Source organism: Salminus brasiliensis, chromosome 12, assembly GCF_030463535.1.
Source record: "Salminus brasiliensis chromosome 12, fSalBra1.hap2, whole genome shotgun sequence".
NCBI lineage: Eukaryota > Metazoa > Chordata > Actinopteri > Characiformes > Bryconidae > Salminus > Salminus brasiliensis.
In genome coordinates, this window is record NC_132889.1 from 6,021,771 (window position 1) to 6,042,894 (window position 21,124).

General features: G+C 45.1%; 1 protein-coding gene across 2 annotated transcripts in view; it reads left to right on the forward strand.

Moving 5' to 3' along the window:
* The window catches only part of cacna1ia (calcium voltage-gated channel subunit alpha1 Ia), a 129,353-nt gene that overhangs the window by 69,253 nt on the left and 38,976 nt on the right, over nt 1–21,124 (forward strand). For both annotated transcript variants that reach the window (XM_072692921.1, XM_072692923.1), the window contains exons 15-25: nt 514–975; nt 2,442–2,542; nt 4,650–4,773; nt 6,140–6,208; nt 10,036–10,214; nt 10,863–10,989; nt 11,268–11,393; nt 13,193–13,282; nt 16,865–17,057; nt 18,704–18,855; nt 20,955–21,064. In XM_072692921.1, coding sequence (XP_072549022.1) covers nt 514–975; nt 2,442–2,542; nt 4,650–4,773; nt 6,140–6,208; nt 10,036–10,214; nt 10,863–10,989; nt 11,268–11,393; nt 13,193–13,282; nt 16,865–17,057; nt 18,704–18,855; nt 20,955–21,064 — 1,733 coding nt within the window. The remainder of the gene's footprint in view (nt 1–513; nt 976–2,441; nt 2,543–4,649; nt 4,774–6,139; nt 6,209–10,035; nt 10,215–10,862; nt 10,990–11,267; nt 11,394–13,192; nt 13,283–16,864; nt 17,058–18,703; nt 18,856–20,954; nt 21,065–21,124) is intronic.

Below are 21,124 nucleotides of genomic sequence, written 5' to 3' on the forward strand. Positions count from 1 at the left end.
ACACCTAAGACATCTCTAAGACATCCTGTAAAGTTCACGTTTCTTGTTCCCGAGATGTTACCACCCTTTGCCCGGTACCCTATTATCATGTACTTTGGACATCGGTCAAATCACGTCAAGTCTTTTGCCTTTGGTGATCGTTTTGCACTCTGCAACAACTGACTGGTGTGCTCGCTTGTTCATTTGTGCAGCATACCCTGTCAGTGGCATAACAGTGGTGCCCCACAGGCTGTTGATGCCTAAGGGGAATGGCAAACGTACTGCGAAACAATGGTAATCAAACTGCGAAATACAGTGGCGAGAGAACCGGGGAAAAAGGTTTGAGTATTGGTTCATTAGCAGTGAACGAATGGACGAGAAAGGACACTAGGTAAAACCACAACCACAGTTGAAGCTGCTGTTGGCTCAACGTATTGGGCATCAGCGACAAAACGTGCCTTATAATTAACTATGGAACCCGGATGCTTTGCTGGTGGACAGTTTCTAATCAGTGTCTTCCCTGTGTTGTCCTAGTGTCCAGGCCGGGGCTCCCTGTACTACAACTGGGGTCGTCCCGCCCCGCAAGGCCCGTGGAGTCGTAGGTCCAGCTGGAACAGCCTGGTCCGGCCCTCCAGAAGCCTGGCAGTGGGAGGAGGGGGCAGCCTCAGGGTCCGGGGACCCCACGGCCACGAACAGGAGTCCCTCTTGACGCCCCCTCCTGCTCACCTGCCTCCGACACTTCTGTCCAGACACTTTGTCCCGCGTAGGGACCGTCGTGCCCTTTCGCTGGAGCTGCCCGAACTATTACAGGTGCCGGGGCCCCCCCTGCACCCCCGGCAGCGCAAGAAAAGCTTCTCAGGGGTGTTGGGGAATGCTGGGGAGCATCAGGACTGCAATGGGAAAACGCCGTCTGTCCAGCAGCACATCCTGAGCGACGTCTACCCGCAGGTCAACACACGCAAAGACAGAGAGGACCTAGAGGATGAAATCGATTACGTGAGTTTTTGCATCCCCTAACCGGCCACTTTAATGGAAACCCCTCCCTTGTGGCTAGCTGTTGGTTAGAGACTGTAGCCCATTTGTTATCGTATGCACATAAGGTCTTCGAGGCCTTTTTTCATCAGTGGTCAGTTTCTTAGCTTAAGCAGCTCTTGCAGGATGGTCTTGGATAGTGGAGCACTACTAGATCAGTATCGCTGCTGTGCTGAGATGGGATCCAACACCCAAATCATATCACCAGTGTTCCTGTGGTCGGAAACTGACCAGTAGTGAATGATATCCTGGAACAGATGGGCTACGTTTTTTAATTGTGGAGTCATAGACAGTATTGGACAGGTCATTGCAGCTGCTGAAGGCTGCTGGTGTTCTAGGAACAATGCACTGACCACCTCCAGACCTCAAACTCAGTGTTGGGGCTGAACTTCTAAGGCTAATCTTTAGAGGTTTGGAGCTGAGTCCTCAGCAGAGACTAGACTGTATGTAGAGTAGGTGGAAAGGTAAAGGAAGAGGGGGGGGGGACTCACGAAACACTGAAACATCTGAGTGGGACCTCCTTTTCTTCTCTTGAGGGATGCTCCTAAACCGCCATCAATTTACACACAATGTACAATGAAACCAAACAATGAAACTACCCAATTAATGGCAGCAACGAGGAAAGGCGCTAACAGATGGCAGTGGGCTCGCACATTTTAATTTCCAGCCACTTGCTTGTTTTGTAAGCAATTAAGAACAACATTATGTTGTCTCTAGCGGGACGAGAATGATACGATAGCATTGTTTCATAACTGGCCCGCTACTCAAGTACAAGCCCGAGCATTTCCGCTTTCTCTAATTACCCCGGAATTAATCCAAGCCTTTGTTTACAGCAAATGCAAATCCACGTTCTTCCCAAATGCATAGGCCTGGAGATGAACAAGTTGCTGAAAAGCAGGGTAATAGCACAGCCAGCAGAAATATTGATTAGTTAGGCCAGAGCAGGAACAGAGCCTCTGCAAGGTACGCAAGCATAAAGGTGCATTCTTGTTACCCCGGTAGTTCATGCTCCTAGACATACTAGACACGATAACTATCTAAATCAGATGGCGAATTTTTTCCCCTCCTAGATCTTCCACCATCAACTCTGAGTGGTATTGTTGAACAGTGGAAGCGTATAGGAACTACACAGCAACTCGTAAAGTTCACGTAAAGTTACACTGCGGGGTCCTAGCTTGCTGAGCTCAACGCATAGTGCATAAACAGTCGCCGTTCTGCTGCCTTCATTACTGCAGAGCTCCAAAGGGGGAACCGGTTCCAGCTATTAATGCCTGTGGGTTTAGAAAGAGTGGTCCAAAAAGCTCCTTTGGTGTAACGTGTCGGTGTCCCAATACTTTTGTCCATAAAATGTATGTGTGAAATAGAGCTCTTGAGATGATTGCAATGTCACAGAGAGTAATGTGCAGTCTTTTTTTTAATCTTCTGTGCAGAGTTTGTGCTTTCGGATCCAGAAGATGGTCGAGGTGTACCGGCCGGACTGGTGCGAGACCCGGGAGGACTGGTCCGTCTTCCTCTTCTCCCCTCAGAACAAGTCAGTCTGACCTCCCTATCCTTGCAATACATTCATCCGGATTGACATATCCAGATAGCAGTCGAGAACATAGCAGTCAGGGGATGGTAAAGAAAAAATGAGCCCTTGGCAGCTTGCCAAGCCTGTCATCATGGTCAATAGCCCGGTGTCCTTGAAGCCACCACTGGGCCACCACTGCCCTGGCGACTGCTAATGAAAACAGCGGCCTTATTTGCCAGACGCCGTCGTCTTCTGGTGGTGTAGCCTGGCCGCCTCAAGGTTGGACGTGGTGGTGTTGTTCATTCTGGTGTTAGTGATTTTACGCAATACGCTGCAATACGCCAAGCGACTGACCACTCAGATACAGTAGAAATTTCTCACATGCACTGGTTTTTGCTAAGTATCGAACATATTGCTCGCAATAAGGGAGGCTATTTATACACACTCAATAAACTCTTCCAGGATCCAGACAGACTGTCTTGGCTAAGTTAAGGCATTCAGCTCGACTGTGACACTCTAGATAGCTTCTTTTTTTAGAGCCCAGACTGTGCTGCAGGTATACGGCCGTCCGCCGTCCACACATACACACACACACCAACAGCAGATCAATAGTCGTGATGGTGTGCCAGTTCTTTAGAGACTGGTTTGATTAGGATATTGATCGGTGTCAGTGAGATAGTAGCCAGTAATTCCCCCCCTCTGTGTGTCGGCCTGCTGTTTTTTTTTTGTTGTTGTTGTTTTTGCACAAGCTTTTAGGTCGACCAGTGAGGAAATGCCTTAAATATATAGTGTGTGTTGCCCACCCAGTTGAGCCCTAGGTTTAGCCCTAGGTAATACTTAGTTGTGGATCCCAATGCTGAGCTGAAAGCACTGTGAATTATTTGGAGTTTGATTTAGCATTTTAGCATCTTTTGGAGTCCCACAGGGTTCTATTTCGGGGCCTCTGGAAATCTGATTTGTTATGACAGTAGTGTAGAACAGAACTGTAGGCTAACATACAAGTCATAGTTCAGCGAAAATCTGCGAAAATCATTTTCCCAGCACCCCAAAATAGGCTCCCTGTAGTCGTATCGTCATCCTGCAGTTAGCATTGTGCCGGTATAACGAACGCTCTGTGAATGCTTTTGAAAATATGGTGCAAAAAATATATTCAAAAGTTTTGTCCCATATTATTTGCCCCAAATGCCACTGGATCTTTTTCAAGATCAAGATTTCAAGGACTGGAACTGTGCTACATGCTAGCTAACGCTGTTGCGCATTGAACTGACATTACATGACAAGCAAACTCAACAAAATACCACCAGCAAACCAGCAAGCATTATCATGTGTGGTGGTTACATGGTTTTGTGTCATTTAAATAGCTAACGTTGTTATATGCTAGTTTCTTTCATGCTATTTTAGTGAGAGTGCTAGCTTGCTTGGATGTAGCTTGGATGTAGTATTAGCTGTTCATATGACACCTCCACACTCCCAATTCCGAGGATCCAGTGACCTTTGGAGGACAAACATTTACACGGAATGAAATGCACCAAGTTTGGAACACTGTTTACCACAGGGTGGTATGGACAAAAGTATCTGGACACCTGCTAATTGATTGTTTCTTCTGAATCAAGGGTATTTAAAAGAGTTTAGCTTGTTTTTGTTGGAGTATCAGTCTCTACTGTCCATGGAAGAAGGCTTTGTACCACATTTTGAAGCATTGCTGTGAGAATTATTAATTGCATTCAGCAACAAGAGCATTAGGAAGTTCGGGATGTTGGATGATCACCACCAAACCTCTAGACATGGGTGTAGAGGGCTATTCTGCCCACCCAGAGAGAGTGAGGCAAGACATGGAACGGTCACGGTGGTTCCAGGACCGGCCACGGATTGTTGTGGCCTTACCAATGAACAAACTCTTGATAGTAGCTTCAGCACTTAGACAGTAGGGCCACTCGGGAGCTCTGATGGCATTGGGTCATGCTATATTTATTTACCCACTGGTGCGCTGTGACATAATCAGAAGGTCAAAGTTCATTTTAATGAGATGATATGATGAAGCATGCTTACTATGAATGGTCAACAAGGTAAAAAAAAGGACAGCTGACCTTAATCATATTTCTCCCATTGATCTCTATCTCTTTTTTAGGTTCAGGCAGCTGTGCCAGTCTATCATAGCTCATAAGCTGTTTGACTACGTCGTGCTTGCTTTCATCTTCTCGAACTGCATCACTGTGGCTCTGGAGAGACCCAAAATCCTCCAGGGCAGTTTGGTAAGCTGGACCACTTCTGATAAATTCCTACATCTGTACTGGGTTTCAGTAGCTGGTAACAATAGCGGAGCAGTGTGTTACAGCAACAGCTTATTGGTTATGCATCCACTTTCTCTCTCTCTCCTTCTAAAACTCTTTAAAGCAAACACACATAAATATGCAGAAACAATATTTGCGCCAAACTGGGAAAGCACACATTTCCATTTTAACATACATCCCGAAGCCACTGCAGCAATAGTTGGCCGCTCCACCATGCTGGTGCACAGCTACAGACTGTAGCCCATCTGTTGAGGCACTAGATGTGTTATCCGTCCTTTAGCCCTTCATGAATGGTCAGTCTCCGAGCACAGAGCAGCTCTTGGCTGGACACTTCTGGGTTGTGGACCACTCCTAACCGAGCCACATATTGTCTGGGTTCTCTGGTTCATAGATAGTGGAAAGATCTCCACTATCTGCTAACAGCCTGCTTAACCCTTTACTGCAGGAATTACCACACTGTAATTCTGCCTAGTAAAAATTCTAGTTAGACATCAATAAGATTAGTGTTACTAGTCACAACATGAATTGTAGAGCTAATGTTTTAGCCTCAGGCTAACATGTTAAGGCCGATTATGTTCCTCGTCAGTTCTGCGTCTCATACTTTGCGTTGCACTTGATCCAGAATGCCATGTTACTCCTCCGCTGCGTTCTCTCTTCACTGGCTTCCTGTAGCTGCTGCCCTGATGCTTGCCTACAAAGCCAAGACTGGACCAGCCAGCCCCTCTGTACTAGATGGCAATGGTCAAAAGCTGATCCGCACCAAGAGCCCTTCCAGCTTCAAGTACGGCTCGGCTCGACCCGCCATCCTTTAAGATCCATGAAAGATAAGCGTCCAGGCTTTTTTCTGTCCTGGCACCGAAGTGGGTGTCCGAACAGCAGACTCGCTGTCTACAAACCCAGACTGAAGACCCTCCTCTTCCAAGAGTACTTGGGTGTAGTGTAGTGTTGAGTATTGTGGTCTCCATACTGACCTCTGTATTTAGTAGCATCTAAGCTTAGAGGGATCTTTTGGGTCCTAGTCCATACAAACTAACTAAGGGTATTTTCTGAAGTCACTTTGGATAAGAGCACCTGCTAAATGGCATAAATGCAAATGCTGTAGCCTGACGTGCACCTCCCCAGACATGTAACTACCACCTCAACAACTGGGATTGGTCCATTTGCTCGGTATGGTCCAGTATATTCAGGTCAGTAAGGTAGGCCCAGCTCATAAAGCAGACAGTTAGTCAGGTAGTGTAAGCAGAGGGTAGGAGTTTCCAATGCAGTGAATAGTGAATGTCTCTCTCTCTCTCTCTCTCTCTCTCTCTCTTTTTCTCTCTCTGTGTAGGAGAGGCTCTTCCTCACCATCTCTAATTACATCTTCACTGCCATCTTCGTGGGTGAGATGACACTAAAGGTAAATGTAATATTTATGATTTTTTTTTTCACGCGCTCCCAGCACGTGTCATGATGATGATGCTGTTGATTTTAACACTGTCATTAAAGTACCGTCGTCACTGTAAACAGCCTTGGCAAGGTCCCTGACGCTTTTTTTTTGTTAGTTTTTTTTTTTATACTGTGCAGCCAAGCCTTCAGTCATAAAATCGATGTTGTTATTGCCCGTTCTGTGTCAGCACTACAAGCGTTAGACTCATTGGCACTGCTTTGAAATCATATTTGTTTCACTCTCATGAGCCATCAAACTGTGCTTGAAACATTTGGAGTTATTAGGAACAGGGGTTATCTCCGGCGAACAGTCTTGGAAGACTCAATCACAGATAATCTGCTTATATGAATGCGGTTTAGAGTGGAGATATTTGTCCACTAGCTCACAGACAGGCTTTACACTGCAGAATGGCCCGAAGCCGTGCAGACCATTCCCAGAACACACATTTTAAGGGGGGCCAAAACATTTTCTTTGCCATGTTGGATAATGAGAGTTCGGTAGATGGAAGTGACAAACCGTGAGCCTCGAACACTGTTGTGTTCTGCTCTCAAAGATTTCGAAATCCGGCCTAACCAGAAACAGAAGCCTGAGTATAACAGTCATAGCTTGTTATCTTCACGCCCCCCCCCCACCCCCACCCCCCAAATTGACATTAAACCAGCCCACTAGAGAAGACCCTGCTAAAGTAAGCCCTAGTCAAAGCTAGAGAGACGGTAAAACATGACGATGACTTCAGGAGAATACGGTGGTGTTAATGCTGGAGAGCAGCTCATCGCCTTTCTGGGCATTGCGACTCTTCTAGTTATGGGAAGACAGGTTGCTACAGGAACCAGGCCTTGTAACCGTGGCTTTTCTGGTGTCAGATTTCACAGAAGAGGAGCTTAAACCTCGCAAACGATGAAGCGGAAGCCAAATCGAAGGCAAATCGGTAGATCCGCGCTAGGCTAAAAGCTAACACTGGCTAAAGCTGGCTTTTTTTTAATACGATTTTATACAAAATCAAACTGGGCTCAAACCTCAGATGAGCCAAACTGGACCTAAACTCATCAGGAAGGAAAGCACCAGCTTATTTGTTCTGAGGAAGCGACTGGGGGGAAAGGCTAAAAGCTAACTGGCTGCAATCTCCTCAGCTTGCTAACTGCGCACATAATGCCGAAAGGACAGCAGCCCCATCCAATAAGACTTGGGATGAATAACAGTATTTTCGTGACGGTGTTAAAGCTATGCTATAATATGTGGATTTTGTTTAGAGGCAAAATAACAGGGTGGTACACTGGCTTGTAAAAGCAGGTTTGAATGTTTTTCACCCCAACCCAAAAGTTCAAGATCAAACAACAACGTAAAATATGAATAAATGCATAACTGCATTCTTTGGCACCTTGAAATAATTACATGTAAATATATGTACGCACCTTTGATGAATAAGGGCATGAGACATTGTCTGCATGGCATCCAAGCTGGGCAGCAGCTGAGTTGGGCGGTAGGCCCGGCCTGTTTAATTGTATAGGAAACAATGGCTCGGTTTTCTACAGCCAAAATAACAAAGCCAGCCGGAAGGTGGGGAATCTCCTCTTCAGTGTTTCATTCTCACATTCCCTCTCTCCGGTCTAAGAGGGGGGCTATTGGCTCTCTCCATCTTTCTCATGATGAGCAATTAAGCAATGATATTAATTAGAGGCAGCGTCCTCTCAGAGGCGCAGTCAGCGTCTCCGGCAGGCCCGATCCATTCAGCTGTGGGCGCTTTGGCACATGTAGGCCACCCATTATGCAACCAATCAATTATTAAGCAGCGGGCCAGACGAGGGACGGACCTGTCAGACCTTACATGGACACACACACACACACACACACACACACACAAGTGTAATACCACTCCTTCTCAGATTACTCACTCACCTTCCGACGTTGGCTCGCCTCGTCCTGAGCGGGCAAATTGTTTGCCTGTCCTGGTGTAGCCATGATTTATTCATCACTCCTGATGCTATCTGTGATTTGCCTAAGTAATGACATTGTACCATCCAGCTGACATGCACTCGGGTGTAAATCATCTTGTCTTGTAGGGAGATGGTTGCAATTACTCAAATTACGTGCTGATTAGCGATTAGCGGTCTGTGGATGTCATGTAGCATGTGCATGGGAACTACATCATTAATTTGCTGCATAATAATTACATTTAATACATTTAATACATTTATATAAGGAAACGTACGTGAACCCATTGGAATTCCCTGGATTTTCCAATGGATTGCTAATAAAACGTGGTCTGATCTTTTCCTAAGTCACAATTATAGATAAGCACAATCTAACTGGACTGATAACACACAAACAGTCATACTCTCCAGGTGTCGTACTGCGCACATTGAGAAAACATCCACAGTGCAGGCTAGAAAAAGTAAGTGGACCTCCTGGAATTGTTAATGACTACCCCAAGAGCTAATGGACTAAAAGTGTCTCAATCAAGGAGATGGGATTGGAAGTGTGGGGGGGTTGTGGGTGCTTTGCCAATTAAAAATTGGCACAAAAGGCCTGCTTACTGACAAATGTGTTATTTTCAAGACAGATTGGGTAGTGTGAACCTGGCCTCAATGCAAACAGCTGTTACAGGACCTCTGAAAATATGTTTTAGAGATGCATGAATGTGGAAATGGCTGCAAAATTATTTCTAAAGACCTGGTTTACATCTTTTCATGGTTCAACAAATAGTCAATTGGACGGAATTCAGGTCTGTTGCTGCTCTCCATGAGAGTGGAATCCTGACAGCACAATGAGCAATCCTTAAAGAACCAAAAGATCTACGTACATAAGACTACAAACTGCTAAAATCTTTGTTCATTCGTCCACTATCGGGTGTTCATTAAAGGACACGGTGACCAGTCTCAAGTTTGCCTAAGACCACATGGATGTTTCACAGTCCTTCTGGAAAAATGTTTTATGGACAGATGAGAAAAAAATGGAACTTGAGAAAAAAGATCCTTAAAGAATCCCATCCCAACTGTGAAGCATGGTGGAGGGAGCATCATGGACCTGGATGCTTTGTGATCCTTATGTCAAAAGTGTATCAAACATGATACAGAAGAATGTAAGGGCCACAGGCCAGACATTCTGTTAACTTTCTACTTTCCTTTTCGTCCGAGCTGTTCAGGAAGAGACCTTATGTCTTTGGCTTGTTTAAGAACTTTCTTTTTAGAAAGGCTGTGAACATCTGGAGGAACAGCAGCTCAAATGCAGTCAAAGCTCTAGAACCACAGATTACAGTGGTAAAGTTGCACACTGCAGACTCTAAGCTGATCTGTTACCTTCTGAGAACGTTCCTCCAGAATCTTGGCTTAAAATTTTTTTATTATTATTATTACATTATATAAATAACAATGTGCTTCTTATTATTATATAATAATAATATTGTAAAATGTCTAGAGGATTTTAGAGGGTGCTCTGCTAGAGCACAGTGGTAAAAACAAAGGATCATAACTGGATCAGGCCTAAAATAGCCCCCCAAATATATCTGCTGATCCCCAATTTTGGTTGACTCGATTGGACTACTTTATCCCTACCAAATCAGGATCCACATATACATCCCATATCTTCACACTTGGTACCCCAACAGGAATAACCAAAATCGACCAATGGAAAAGCACTGGTTACCGCTACAGATCATCAACCTTTTCAATCATGTCTCTAACAAACACCTTCCCTTTTCTGTAGTAGCAAATAATCTGCTGTATGAATATACATAAGAAGCGCATAGCTTACAGATTGTCTCGCTTCCACTGACTCTCTCTCTCTTTGTCCCTTTCCAGGTGGTTTCTATGGGTTTATACATTGGAGAGCAGGCGTATTTGCGGAGCAGCTGGAACATTCTGGATGGCTTCCTGGTGTTCGTCTCACTGATTGACATTGTGGTGTCAATGGCAGGTGGCGCTAAGATCCTGGGGGTGCTCAGGGTCCTCAGGCTTCTGCGCACATTGCGCCCCCTCAGGTAATGAGAAGAGTTTGGGTGTAGTTATTGAAATATATGGACGTCTGAACTCTGTTTTGGTGTTCATTTGCTTACATCTGCTGTTTACATTTGCTGTTTAAATAAGGCGCATAGGATAGGGTGGTGTTTTTATATTGAGAAAATAAAGGAAATGAGCACACCCTGCAGACATTCGGACACTCCAAGAGATTTGAGCTCTTAGATAACTTTTACCATGGCCTCAGACCTTAATTAGCTCACTGGGGTATGGCTTGTTCATAGTTATCATTGGGAAAAATGTGATTCAAATTGTAAAGACAATAATCAGCAGCCACAGGCTCCTCTAAGCAGCTGCCTAGCACTCTTAAAATAACAATACCCGGTCCGGTTACAGGAACAGTAGAGGTCAAGCTGAGCTCTGGAAGACCCAGAAAACTTTCCAATATAACTGTTTGTAGGATCACCAGAAAGGCAAATTGAATCCCCTGTTTGACTGAAAGACCTTCAGGAGCACTAAGCAGACTCCTTTGACCAAGGGTGTCTAAACTTTTGCATGCCACCGTATTATATACAGTGGATTTTAGCAGCAATATGAAGGGCAATCGCAGTTTCAGTGCTTAGGTCAGGCTCCCCGTGAGCTGTGAATAACTGTCCTTGGTTCCCTTCCAGGGTTATCAGTCGGGCTCCGGGCCTGAAGTTGGTGGTGGAGACTCTGATCACCTCTCTGAAGCCCATCGGCAACATTGTGCTGATCTGCTGCGCTTTCTTCATCATCTTCGGCATCCTCGGGGTCCAGGTACGCTGCCGACTCTCCTTCTCTCAGACCATTCTCTTTATTACTCCCATCACAAATTCCGCCCGCTCATCTCCGGTGTAGCGCATTCGCTTCTCTCCCTCTTTTATTCCTCTTTTACTTATCATGACTCTTCATCTCCTGCATTTCTTTTTCCTATCTCTCTTCATCTCCACCTTTATTTTCGCCGCTAGCCTGTTTCCCTGTTGTTAGTTGGGTGAAAGAAATGTGACGAGTGATTGTGAGTGACACGCAGATGTGCGTTTGCTTCACCTCGGCAGCTTTTCAAAGGCAAGTTCTTCTACTGCCTGGGCCTGGACGTCAAAAACATCACCAACAAGTCTGACTGCCTGCTCGCCAACTACAAATGGGTCCATCACAAGTACAACTTTGACAATCTGGGCCAGGTTGGTTTGTTATTGTACGCTTATGCCACAGCTTGCCTTTCAGGTAGCATCAATGAATCTCGCTGATATGGGATTCAGGGAGACTGAAGCTGCTGTCATTTATGGCCTTGCAGTGTTTCGGGTAGAAAGGAAGAAGACTCAAGCTCAGGGAGTGAGGGATTGTGATGCTTTGGGCAACGTTCTGCTGGGAAACTTGAAAGTTGTTGTATCTGTAAGACCAGTAGCTGGACATTCAGGTCCCATACTTGACGTGTTCGATGCAGGAGAAATGGTCAAGTGTGAAGACACGAATGACTGTTAGGGATTGGAACATCTCCAAAATGGCCAAGTTTGTTGGGTGCTCCTGGTCACCAATAGACAGCGGTCCAGGAAGGACATGAAACCTTGAACCTTAGGCAGGGTGTTGGGCATTCAAGGCTCATCAGTGCGCAAGGATAATGAAGGCTATCCATCTGGGCCAAACCAACGCAAGGGCTACTTTGGGACAAGTATAAGACCAGTCGGAGTGCCCATGCTAACCCCTGTCCACTATTGCCATTGCCTACAATGAACATGTGAGTCTTTTACATCACATGGACTGCCTGATACATGGGCACTGTTTACCAGGAGAAGTGATGGCACCAGGATGCACTCTGGAAAGAAGACAAGGTGGTGGAGGGAATGTGATGCTCTAGGAAGTGTTCCAGTGGGGAAACTCACATTTTGACATATGCCACCTACTTGAACATTATTGCAGTCCATGGTAATTGGTATTCCTCAATGACAGTGACCTCTTATAGTAGGTTATGTGGCCTTTCCACTGGGAATGGCTTGAGGATCATCATGAAGAGTCCAAGGTGTTGCCTACAAATTCTGCAGATGATGGGATGGACTGGAACAACTGCCAGTGTCTTGGTGCTAGACACCACAGGACTCCTTTAGAGGTCTTGCAGAGTCCGTACCTAGATGTCAAAACTGTTTTGTCGATACTTCAACCAACAACGCATTAGACAGGTGATCATTCTTCCGTTGCTTCAAGGTCCAGTCCAGATGCTTGTATGCCCATTGTCGGCACATTTGATGGTAGATCAGGTTGGCGTAGGCACTGGTCTGACTGGTCTGAAGGTATAGTCCCAAAACATGGTTATGGGACTTGTTCCATAGTAGCCCTTCTGTTAGCTCTGCATAGATGGGATAGCGATAGGTCTTGGATGCCCCACACCCTGTTGTCACTTTTTTGGACCACTGTTGATAGTTGACCAGGAGCTCCAGCCCCCATAGTTTAGACTTTAACAATTTGACGCTTGTCAAAATGGCTCAGATCTTCATGCCTGACCATTTCGGCTATGAGAATCGACTGTTCTGTTACCTATTAATGTACCTACTAGACCTTCACATGCTCTGCTGTTATAGGAAAATCAAGGTAATTCACTTAACCTGTGAGTGGTCTTAATGTTTTGCTTAATGCTCATTTGTGCCACTTTAAACACATTCAATATCCAGAATGCCTTATATTTGATAATTAGTGACCCGGTCTTGCAGACTATGTTAATATGAATTGTTATTGATGGCTAAATTATAAATATATTACTGCAGAACAGTTATTTCTTGTTGTTTCTAAAGATCTTCCTGAGTCTGCCTGCAGGAAACTATGAATTAATAACAGTTATTAATATGGCAAGTTATGCCAGACTGGCATTTGGTGTAGATTTTATTCATATGGAAATAACACACACATTTGATACAAATGAATTCAGTGCATTGTTGTTTTTTGCAGCAGCCATGTCGTAATGCCTCTGTGTGTGTTCTTTCCAATGTAGGCTCTGATGTCCCTCTTTGTATTGGCTTCAAAGGATGGCTGGGTTAACATAATGTACCATGGCCTAGATGCGGTGGGAGTGGACCAACAGGTACAGTTTGTCCTTTTTTAAACCCTACACTTGGTCATCGCCAGCAGTAACACAAGCATGTTACAAATTCGCCGGCTCGTCAAATTCAACGCTTCTCGATGTTCCTATTAGTATGTTCGTCCACCCTGTTCCTGACCATCCACCTTCCTCTCATCTGAGGGTTCAGAGTCAAGTTCGGGTTTATTTATATAGAGCTTTTAACAACTGACATTGTGACAAAGCTGTTTTCCATATATCTGGGTCTGAGGCCCAAATAAGAAAGCTAAGACTAAGACCAAGACAAGGAAGACCATTTGGGTCTTCGTCCGGATCTTGGCGAAGTGGCCACTTCTCCCAGTAACCTGTATTTACGTTTGCCACAAGTTGTGTAAATCTCAGGAATCTAGATTCTGCCTCCAAAAAAAGTGCAGTTCAAGGACATCACTGAGGGCCCAGAGCTGCAAGGACACTCACGTCCATGAAGAGCGTATGCAAACTTCTGACCACAACTGTAGTTATGCAGTTATATACATACATACATACATCAACTTGGCTGTATTCAGTAGCGTACAACAAAACTCCAGCCTCCAGGACTACGTATGTGGACCATGTCTCAGGGAAGTCCATTAATAAAGCATTTGTTTTCCTTGTATCATAAATTATCCAAAGGCATCAACAGAAACTACAAGTCTGTAAACATCCAGTTCTGAGCGCAAATCCTGTCGCTGCATTCCCCCAAAAAACACACCTGGCCACAAAAAACCCCCTCAAAAAACAAGAAGAAGCCTCCTGGGTCAAAATCCTATTATCCTATCATGTCCGTTTCATTAAATAGGGACGCTTAACCATGGTAGAGTCATGGTTGCAGAGGAGATCTTTTTTTTTATTTATCTTATTAAATTTATTCCAATTTAACTTACCCAATTAACCCCAACCCCCCCCCCCCCCCCCTCCCTCAGTAGGACTCCCCTTATCCCTTGCTGTCAATGCTCCTGACACTGGGAGGGTGAGGCCAAGCTGCCTCCAGGGCAGATGCCTGGGTCTCTCTGACTCTGATACACCACCAATAGACGCCTGTGCCGGACAGCATCACAATGCTGAGTGATGTGGGGAGAGCATGGCTAATTGTGCTCTCTCTGACTCCAGCTGCTGATGGTGAAGCAGCATAGCAGCATGACCCGGGATTCGGACTCGCGATCTTCGGGCCATAGTGTCAGCGTCTTCGTCCAGGCAGATAGATGGCATGCTTTTATGATATGCTGGCACAGCTTGCAGAGGGCCCAGTAGGTACAGTATCCACATGCAGCAATTATGCCAGTGGAACCTACTGCGAATTGGGCCCTTGAGGCCTAGTGCAGTTTGAGCCATTTTAACGTATGTTGGTTGATTGAGTAGTGGCTACATATTGACCATGTTTTATGTAAATGATAAATTGTAGCCGCAAATCCAAAAAAATATTAAAAAAATATGAAAGAAAAAACTTTTCCAATTAGGGTTTCAGCCCTTCATGCCTAAAGCCCTAATAATCTTTACTTCACCATTGCCTCTTTGTTTGCTTTAATTCTGTACTGATTTCAACTGAAACAATTGGGCTGCTCTCTGCGAGATTGTTACATGTAATAAGCTTGAAATAACAAAATTGTCTGGTTAAATAACGTCACATTTGAATGGTTTCAGAGGCTTGAAAAAAGAAACAAGGACAAATACTGAAGCCTTATGGCTCTAAGCTTTTTTTCACCGGCTTTATTTCAGAGCAATGAAAAGGCGATAATTAAACTTCCACCGGTTAGAAGCAGTGTTTTTCTTTATGTATAAAGACACTAAGCCTCAATGAGTGGCATTTATGCAAACAGTAGGACACTGCAAACTGTGCTGTATCATCTTTTTAATACTGTATATCTGTACAGTATTAAATACTCTACATACTGTACAAGAATGATTAGCTTTTCTGATGCAGCAATCAGCTTTAATTCTACCTGCCCACAACACATAGCGTATCCCTAAAATAGGCTGTGACTGGAATGGATCTCGACTCCTTCATTAGTATTGTGCTTTACAGAAAGGCACTATTCAGACTTCTCCTCATCATCAACATAAAAGGTAAAGGTGCACGTATTTGTCACTGTACAGCGAAATGTGTCCTCCGCATTTAACCCATCTGTGGTAGTACACACACACACACACACACACACTAGTGAACTAGGGCCAGTGATTACACACACAAGCAGAGCGGTGGGTAGCCAACTCCAGTGCCCGGGGAGCAAAGAGGGTAAAGGGCCTTGCTCAAGGGCCCAACAGGAAGCCCAGGAATCGAACCCACAACCTTGTTATCGATAGCCAGACGCTCTAACCGCTGAGCCACCACTGCCCCTGTGCGCCGGCACCACTCGCATGAGATCCTCTTAAGCTGTGCAGCTATTCTGCATGTTCTGAACACGGCACTGTTCATGGCATTAACATTGAGGATGTTGCTTAGCAACCTAAGCCTACTGTTAACAGGCTACATGGTAAAATACTGTCTCAGTCTCAAATCTCAAAAAAAGAAACAAATCTCCACCATGCAACACCATAGCAACTACCTAGACAACATCTGGAATTTCTTAGCATCCACCTAGCAACTACCTGAGATTTAATAGCAACCAATTAGCAACACTATAACAACTACCTAGCACAATTGCTTGGCAACCACTAGCGAACACCTAGCAACTAATTAGCAATACCATAGCAACCACCTAGCAACCACCTAGCAGCCAATAAGCATTCTGTGTTTTCCTTTAGCAACTGAACATTTCCACCAAGCAGCACCATAGCAACCACCTAGCAACTACCTAGTAACCAACTAGCAATATCATGGCAATCACCAAAACAACCACCACAGAACGCCATAGCAAACACCTGGAATTTTATAGCTATTAGTAGTTGCAACCACCTAGCAACACCATAGTAACCACCTAGCAACCACCTGGGATTTCATAGCAACTACCTAGCATGCACCTAGCAACCAGTTAGCATTCTGTGCTTTCTTTAGGAGCTTTGTTCTTCATACTTTCCTGCAAACTGCAGTTCAGAATGAGCGACCCGTGCATCACAATAGCGAGAGAGCAAATCAGGAACCTGCGGAACGTAATAATACAGAATATTGGAGCAGCGTGAGGGTGAGGGGAACGTATCAGTGCTCCGAAACCTCATTAAACAGTGTAAGTAATTCTCCACCACTCAGCCATGCTCCTGTGATCACACCACCTCCCAAACGCAGCGAAGCAGGCGCGTGGCGGTCCGAGCTAAACGCGCCCATGTTTCACAATGAGCTGATTTAGATTCCCATTAGGTTTTTTTTTTCATTCCCCTCCAACCCTGTGCTGGTAACCAGTGGAATAACAGATGCCTGCGTTTATTCCGCTGCAACACATCCAATTTCTTTCATCATCTGCTTTTTTTCTTGTGTGTCTGTGTGTGTGTCTGTGTGTGTGTATGTATGTGCAGACAACTGCTTTCCTCAAATGTAACCCCACGCCTGCTCGCCCGCCCAATATTCTGCAGTAATCTCTCCTCTGTTTCTCTTCCCCCTCTCTTTCTGTCTTCCCTCGGCTCCTCCTCCTCTAGCCCGTCATCAACAACAACCCGTGGATGCTGCTGTACTTCATCTCGTTCCTCCTCATCGTCAGTTTCTTCGTGCTGAACATGTTTGTGGGCGTGGTGGTGGAGAACTTCCACAAGTGCCGGCAACACCAGGAGGTGGAGGAGGCCAAGAGGAGAGAGGAGAAGAGACTCCGCCGCATGGAGAAGAAGAGACGGAGTAAGAACGATCTCGACTCTAGGTTGTTGTGTAAAATATACAGTGCAGATACAGTTGTGTGAAAAAGTTTGGATACCCCATGAAAATCATTGCATTTTTTAATATATTTAAACATCTGGACATGTGATCTTCACTTGGACAGTGTCGGGGGATGGAGGTGATATAACTGAACTTATAAAATTGAAGAAACGTCTTAAAATTAATGGCAATTTATTTGTTTGTGAGGACAAAGTTAGGACACACTATGTCCTAATAGCTAGGTTTTCCCCCCTTGGCTGAAATAACTTCAGTCAGACATGTCCTTTAATCATCTACCAGTCTCTGATATCAACTGGGAGAAGGTATTTCCCACTCCTCCATGCAGAAATCTTTCAGCTGTAGTTTTTGGACGGTGAGATGGTCTCATATTTTCCTCAAGTGTCATCTGACTCCTAGTGGATTCTATGTTGGAGAGCTCTCCAGGCCCTACTGCTGAAAAGCAGCCCCAAACCATGACATTTCCACCTCTATGCTTCACAGTTATATGGTATGGGTTCTTGTGCTCAAATGCTAGGCCTGGTTTATGCCAAACATGTCCTGGTCTTGCCCCAAGTGTTCTCTTTTCTTCCTTGCTCACCTCCCATGAATATCAAGTGTTTCTTTCTGATGGTAGAAGCAGTGCTTTGACTTCAGCTGTGGCGAGAGCCAACTGTAGATCCTGTGATGACATTTTAGGATTGTTGGAGACTTCTTTACGCATTTCGTGGTCTGCTAGGCTCTGTTAAGCTTGGTAGGATGGCCAAATCTGGCCATGTTGGCAGTTGTTGCACTCGGGTTAGCAGACAATGGAACAGCTGATTTCTGAGATCTTTTTAAATCATTTCCCTGAATCGTTCTGCATCTACAACCTTTTTTCTGAAGGCCTCAGACGGCTCTTTGGATCTGACTCTGGTAATAACACCCACTTTACCAAGCAAGAGCAAAGCAAACTAAATGTCTGAGGTTTTAATAAGACAAGACAGGCTCCTCCAAAACCTCTTCTAATGTTGTTGGAATCATCTGAAGGCAATGTGCTGGACCTGATTCTAAGTCAGTAGCCTTGGAAGGACCTTGGAGAAGGTCTCCTGGTCCGTTGAGTCCTGTTGTTGAGTCATTTCAAACAAGCAAGCCCCCAGGGTCCCACAGGTAAGTGGGGTAGCCATACCCTGAGGTCCACCTGATGTGAGAAAAGACTCATCAGACCAGGTGATCTTCTTCCATCACTGCGAGGTCCAGTTCTGACACTTGTGTACTCATTGTAGGTGCTCTTGTCGGTGGACAGCATTGGTTCAGCCCTGATGAGATACTCTTTGCCCTGTTGGTAGGCTCTCACCCCTGCTGACCACACCACTGGTTTAGGTGTTATGGGAGAGTCACAGTATTTCACCTTTTGCTGGTCTAAGCTGGTCCTTGATGGTCAGTGCTGTTAAGCAAGTTGGTTAAACTGGTTGACCAGCTAAACGCTTGGCCAGGATAGTGTATTCACTTTAGTGTTTTCACTTGAGTTTAATGGACTAGCGTATCTATCAGCATGACCAACATGGTGGTCATACTGGCCGACCAGCTTTTAGTATAGGGTGTGTTTGATCTTGACCATGCTCTCGCTCTCTCTTCCTTCCTTTTCTCAGAAGCCCAGAAGCTCCCGTACTACGCTAGCTACAGTCATGCCCGCCTGATGATCCACACACTGTGCACCAGCCACTACCTGGACCTGTTCATCACCTTCATCATTTGTGTTAATGTAGTGACCATGTCCCTGGAGCATTACAGCCAGCCTCACGTAAGCATCCTTACAAACCTCTTCACTGTTTGCGAGCAGGACTTCACAACATTTAAGCATGCTTTTGTTACCTTCTCTATTTACGATGGATCTACAGTGGTGTTTGGAGTCGGTCCAGACCAGAAAATCAATTGAGAGATAGCACTGCCCTGAGTCCAGCGCGTATAACGGCTCGAAGACCAGCTGGCTGGCTAACAACTTCTTAGATTAAATGGGCCATTTTACGCTAACATCAGACATACCTGAACAACTGCAAGAACTTTGTAGCTCCTGAGTGTCTGTTATTTACTGATACTGCTGTTACTGTTACTGCTGCCTAGCATAGATAATACTTACTGTATACAATTTATTAGCAATTCATCAGAGGAGGATGGGTTCCCTCACTGTCTTGGTTCCTCCCATGTTCTTCCAGCTTTCATTTGGCGAACAGCATGAAATTCCATCAAGTATCAGAAAGTCAAAGGACAATGATCCCAAGCATACCTCAAAGTCCACTGAAGCATGGTTTCAGAAGAAGTCCTGGAAGATTCTGCAGTGGTCTGACTTGAGGCCCATAGAAAATCTTTGGTGGGAATTAAAAAAGGCGGTTGTAGCTCGCCTTCATGGACTAGCTTGTCTGTCATGACAACCTAGTCCATTAAACTCAAGTGAAAACATATAAGTCTGAAGTCTGGGCCTTCCAACAGGACAATGATCCCAAGCATATCTCAAAGTCCACTGAAGAAGTCCTGGAAGATTCTGGAGTGACCATTACAGTCGTCTGAATTGAAGCCCATATAAAAACTTTGGTGGGATTTAAAGAAGGCGGTTGCAGCGCACAAACCACAGACAATTTTAGAGAACCGGAGGCCAGATTAGTCTGGAACGGAAGAAGAACGCTGGAACGCTTAATATGACCAACAGCACAACCACACATGATCAAAGCTGGTATAAATAACTAGTTGCCTGACAGCTCAACAACAACTCAGGTACTCCATGCAATAAACAGAAAGGGCATGATGCAGGTCCTGCAGATGGTGGTCTTCCCCAGACAGTCTTGCCAGCTTCTGGCAGCGTTCCAGACTTATCTGGCCTCGGGTTTGCTAAAATTGTCTGTGGTTTGCGTGCTGCAACTGTCTTCTTTAAATCCCACCAAAGATTTTCTATGGACTTCAAGTCAGACAACTGTGACGAACACTGCAGAATCTTCCAGGACTTCTTCTGAAACCATGCTTCAGTGGACTTTGAGGTATGCTTGGGATCATTGTCCTGTTGGAAGGCCCCAGACTTTCTGATACTTGATGGAATTTCATGCTGTTCTCCAAATGAAAGCTGGAAGAACTTGGGAGGAACCAAGACAATGAGGGAACCCATCCCCCTATGCTAGGCAGCAGTAACAGTAACAGCAGTATCAGTAATGCTAGTCATGATGTTGGTTAACATTACTGTTGGTTAAAGCAGCATTATGCAAGCACTGCTGTCTGGTCTTCCTCCTGGGCTCCCCCTACAGTCAGGGAATGGAATTCATGCTTTGAGTCACTTCTTAAAGACATGCTTACATGCATTTCTGGACTTTTCTGGACTGTTGAGAGATACAGAACTGCCACTGAAAGTGAAAGAAGCATGTGGATGCAAGCATTTCCCTCCTCCCTGCCAAGCTGGGAGTAGCACCAATAGAGATGCTATTCTCCCTATTACAGGTCAATGGAGCTTCAGCCTGATTTTGAAGCTATTATTTTAATCCATTAATGCCACATAATGTTGCTTTAACCTGGGTAACATCACAGCCCTCCATGCAGCAATAGATTAGGCTCAATTAGGCACCACATAGACAGATGTATTACACCATGCAAATAAGAGGTTTCCACTGTAAGCTACTCTGGATAAGAGCTTCTGGCTAATAATAGGAGCACTGTAGGGCAATACTGCAGGAGGTGTAATAGAACCTGAACTCAGATTCAGAACATGCAATAGTTATAGGGACTATTTTTACTGCAGTGGTTCCTGTTTTACCTTAATTTGCTCACATGTCCATTCTTCTTACCCCCCCCTCCAACCCCACCCCACCCCCCTCTGTACCCTATTTGTCTCACCTTCTGTCTGTCTTGCTTTCCCCTCAGTCTCTGGAGATCGCTCTCAAGTACTGTAATTATTTCTTCACCAGCACCTTTGTGCTGGAGGCTGTCTTGAAGCTCATTGCATTTGGCTTCCGTCGCTTCTTCAAAGACAGGTACTGCACACACACACAAACACACACACACAGATACACACAGCTGTGGCTGCCAAATTC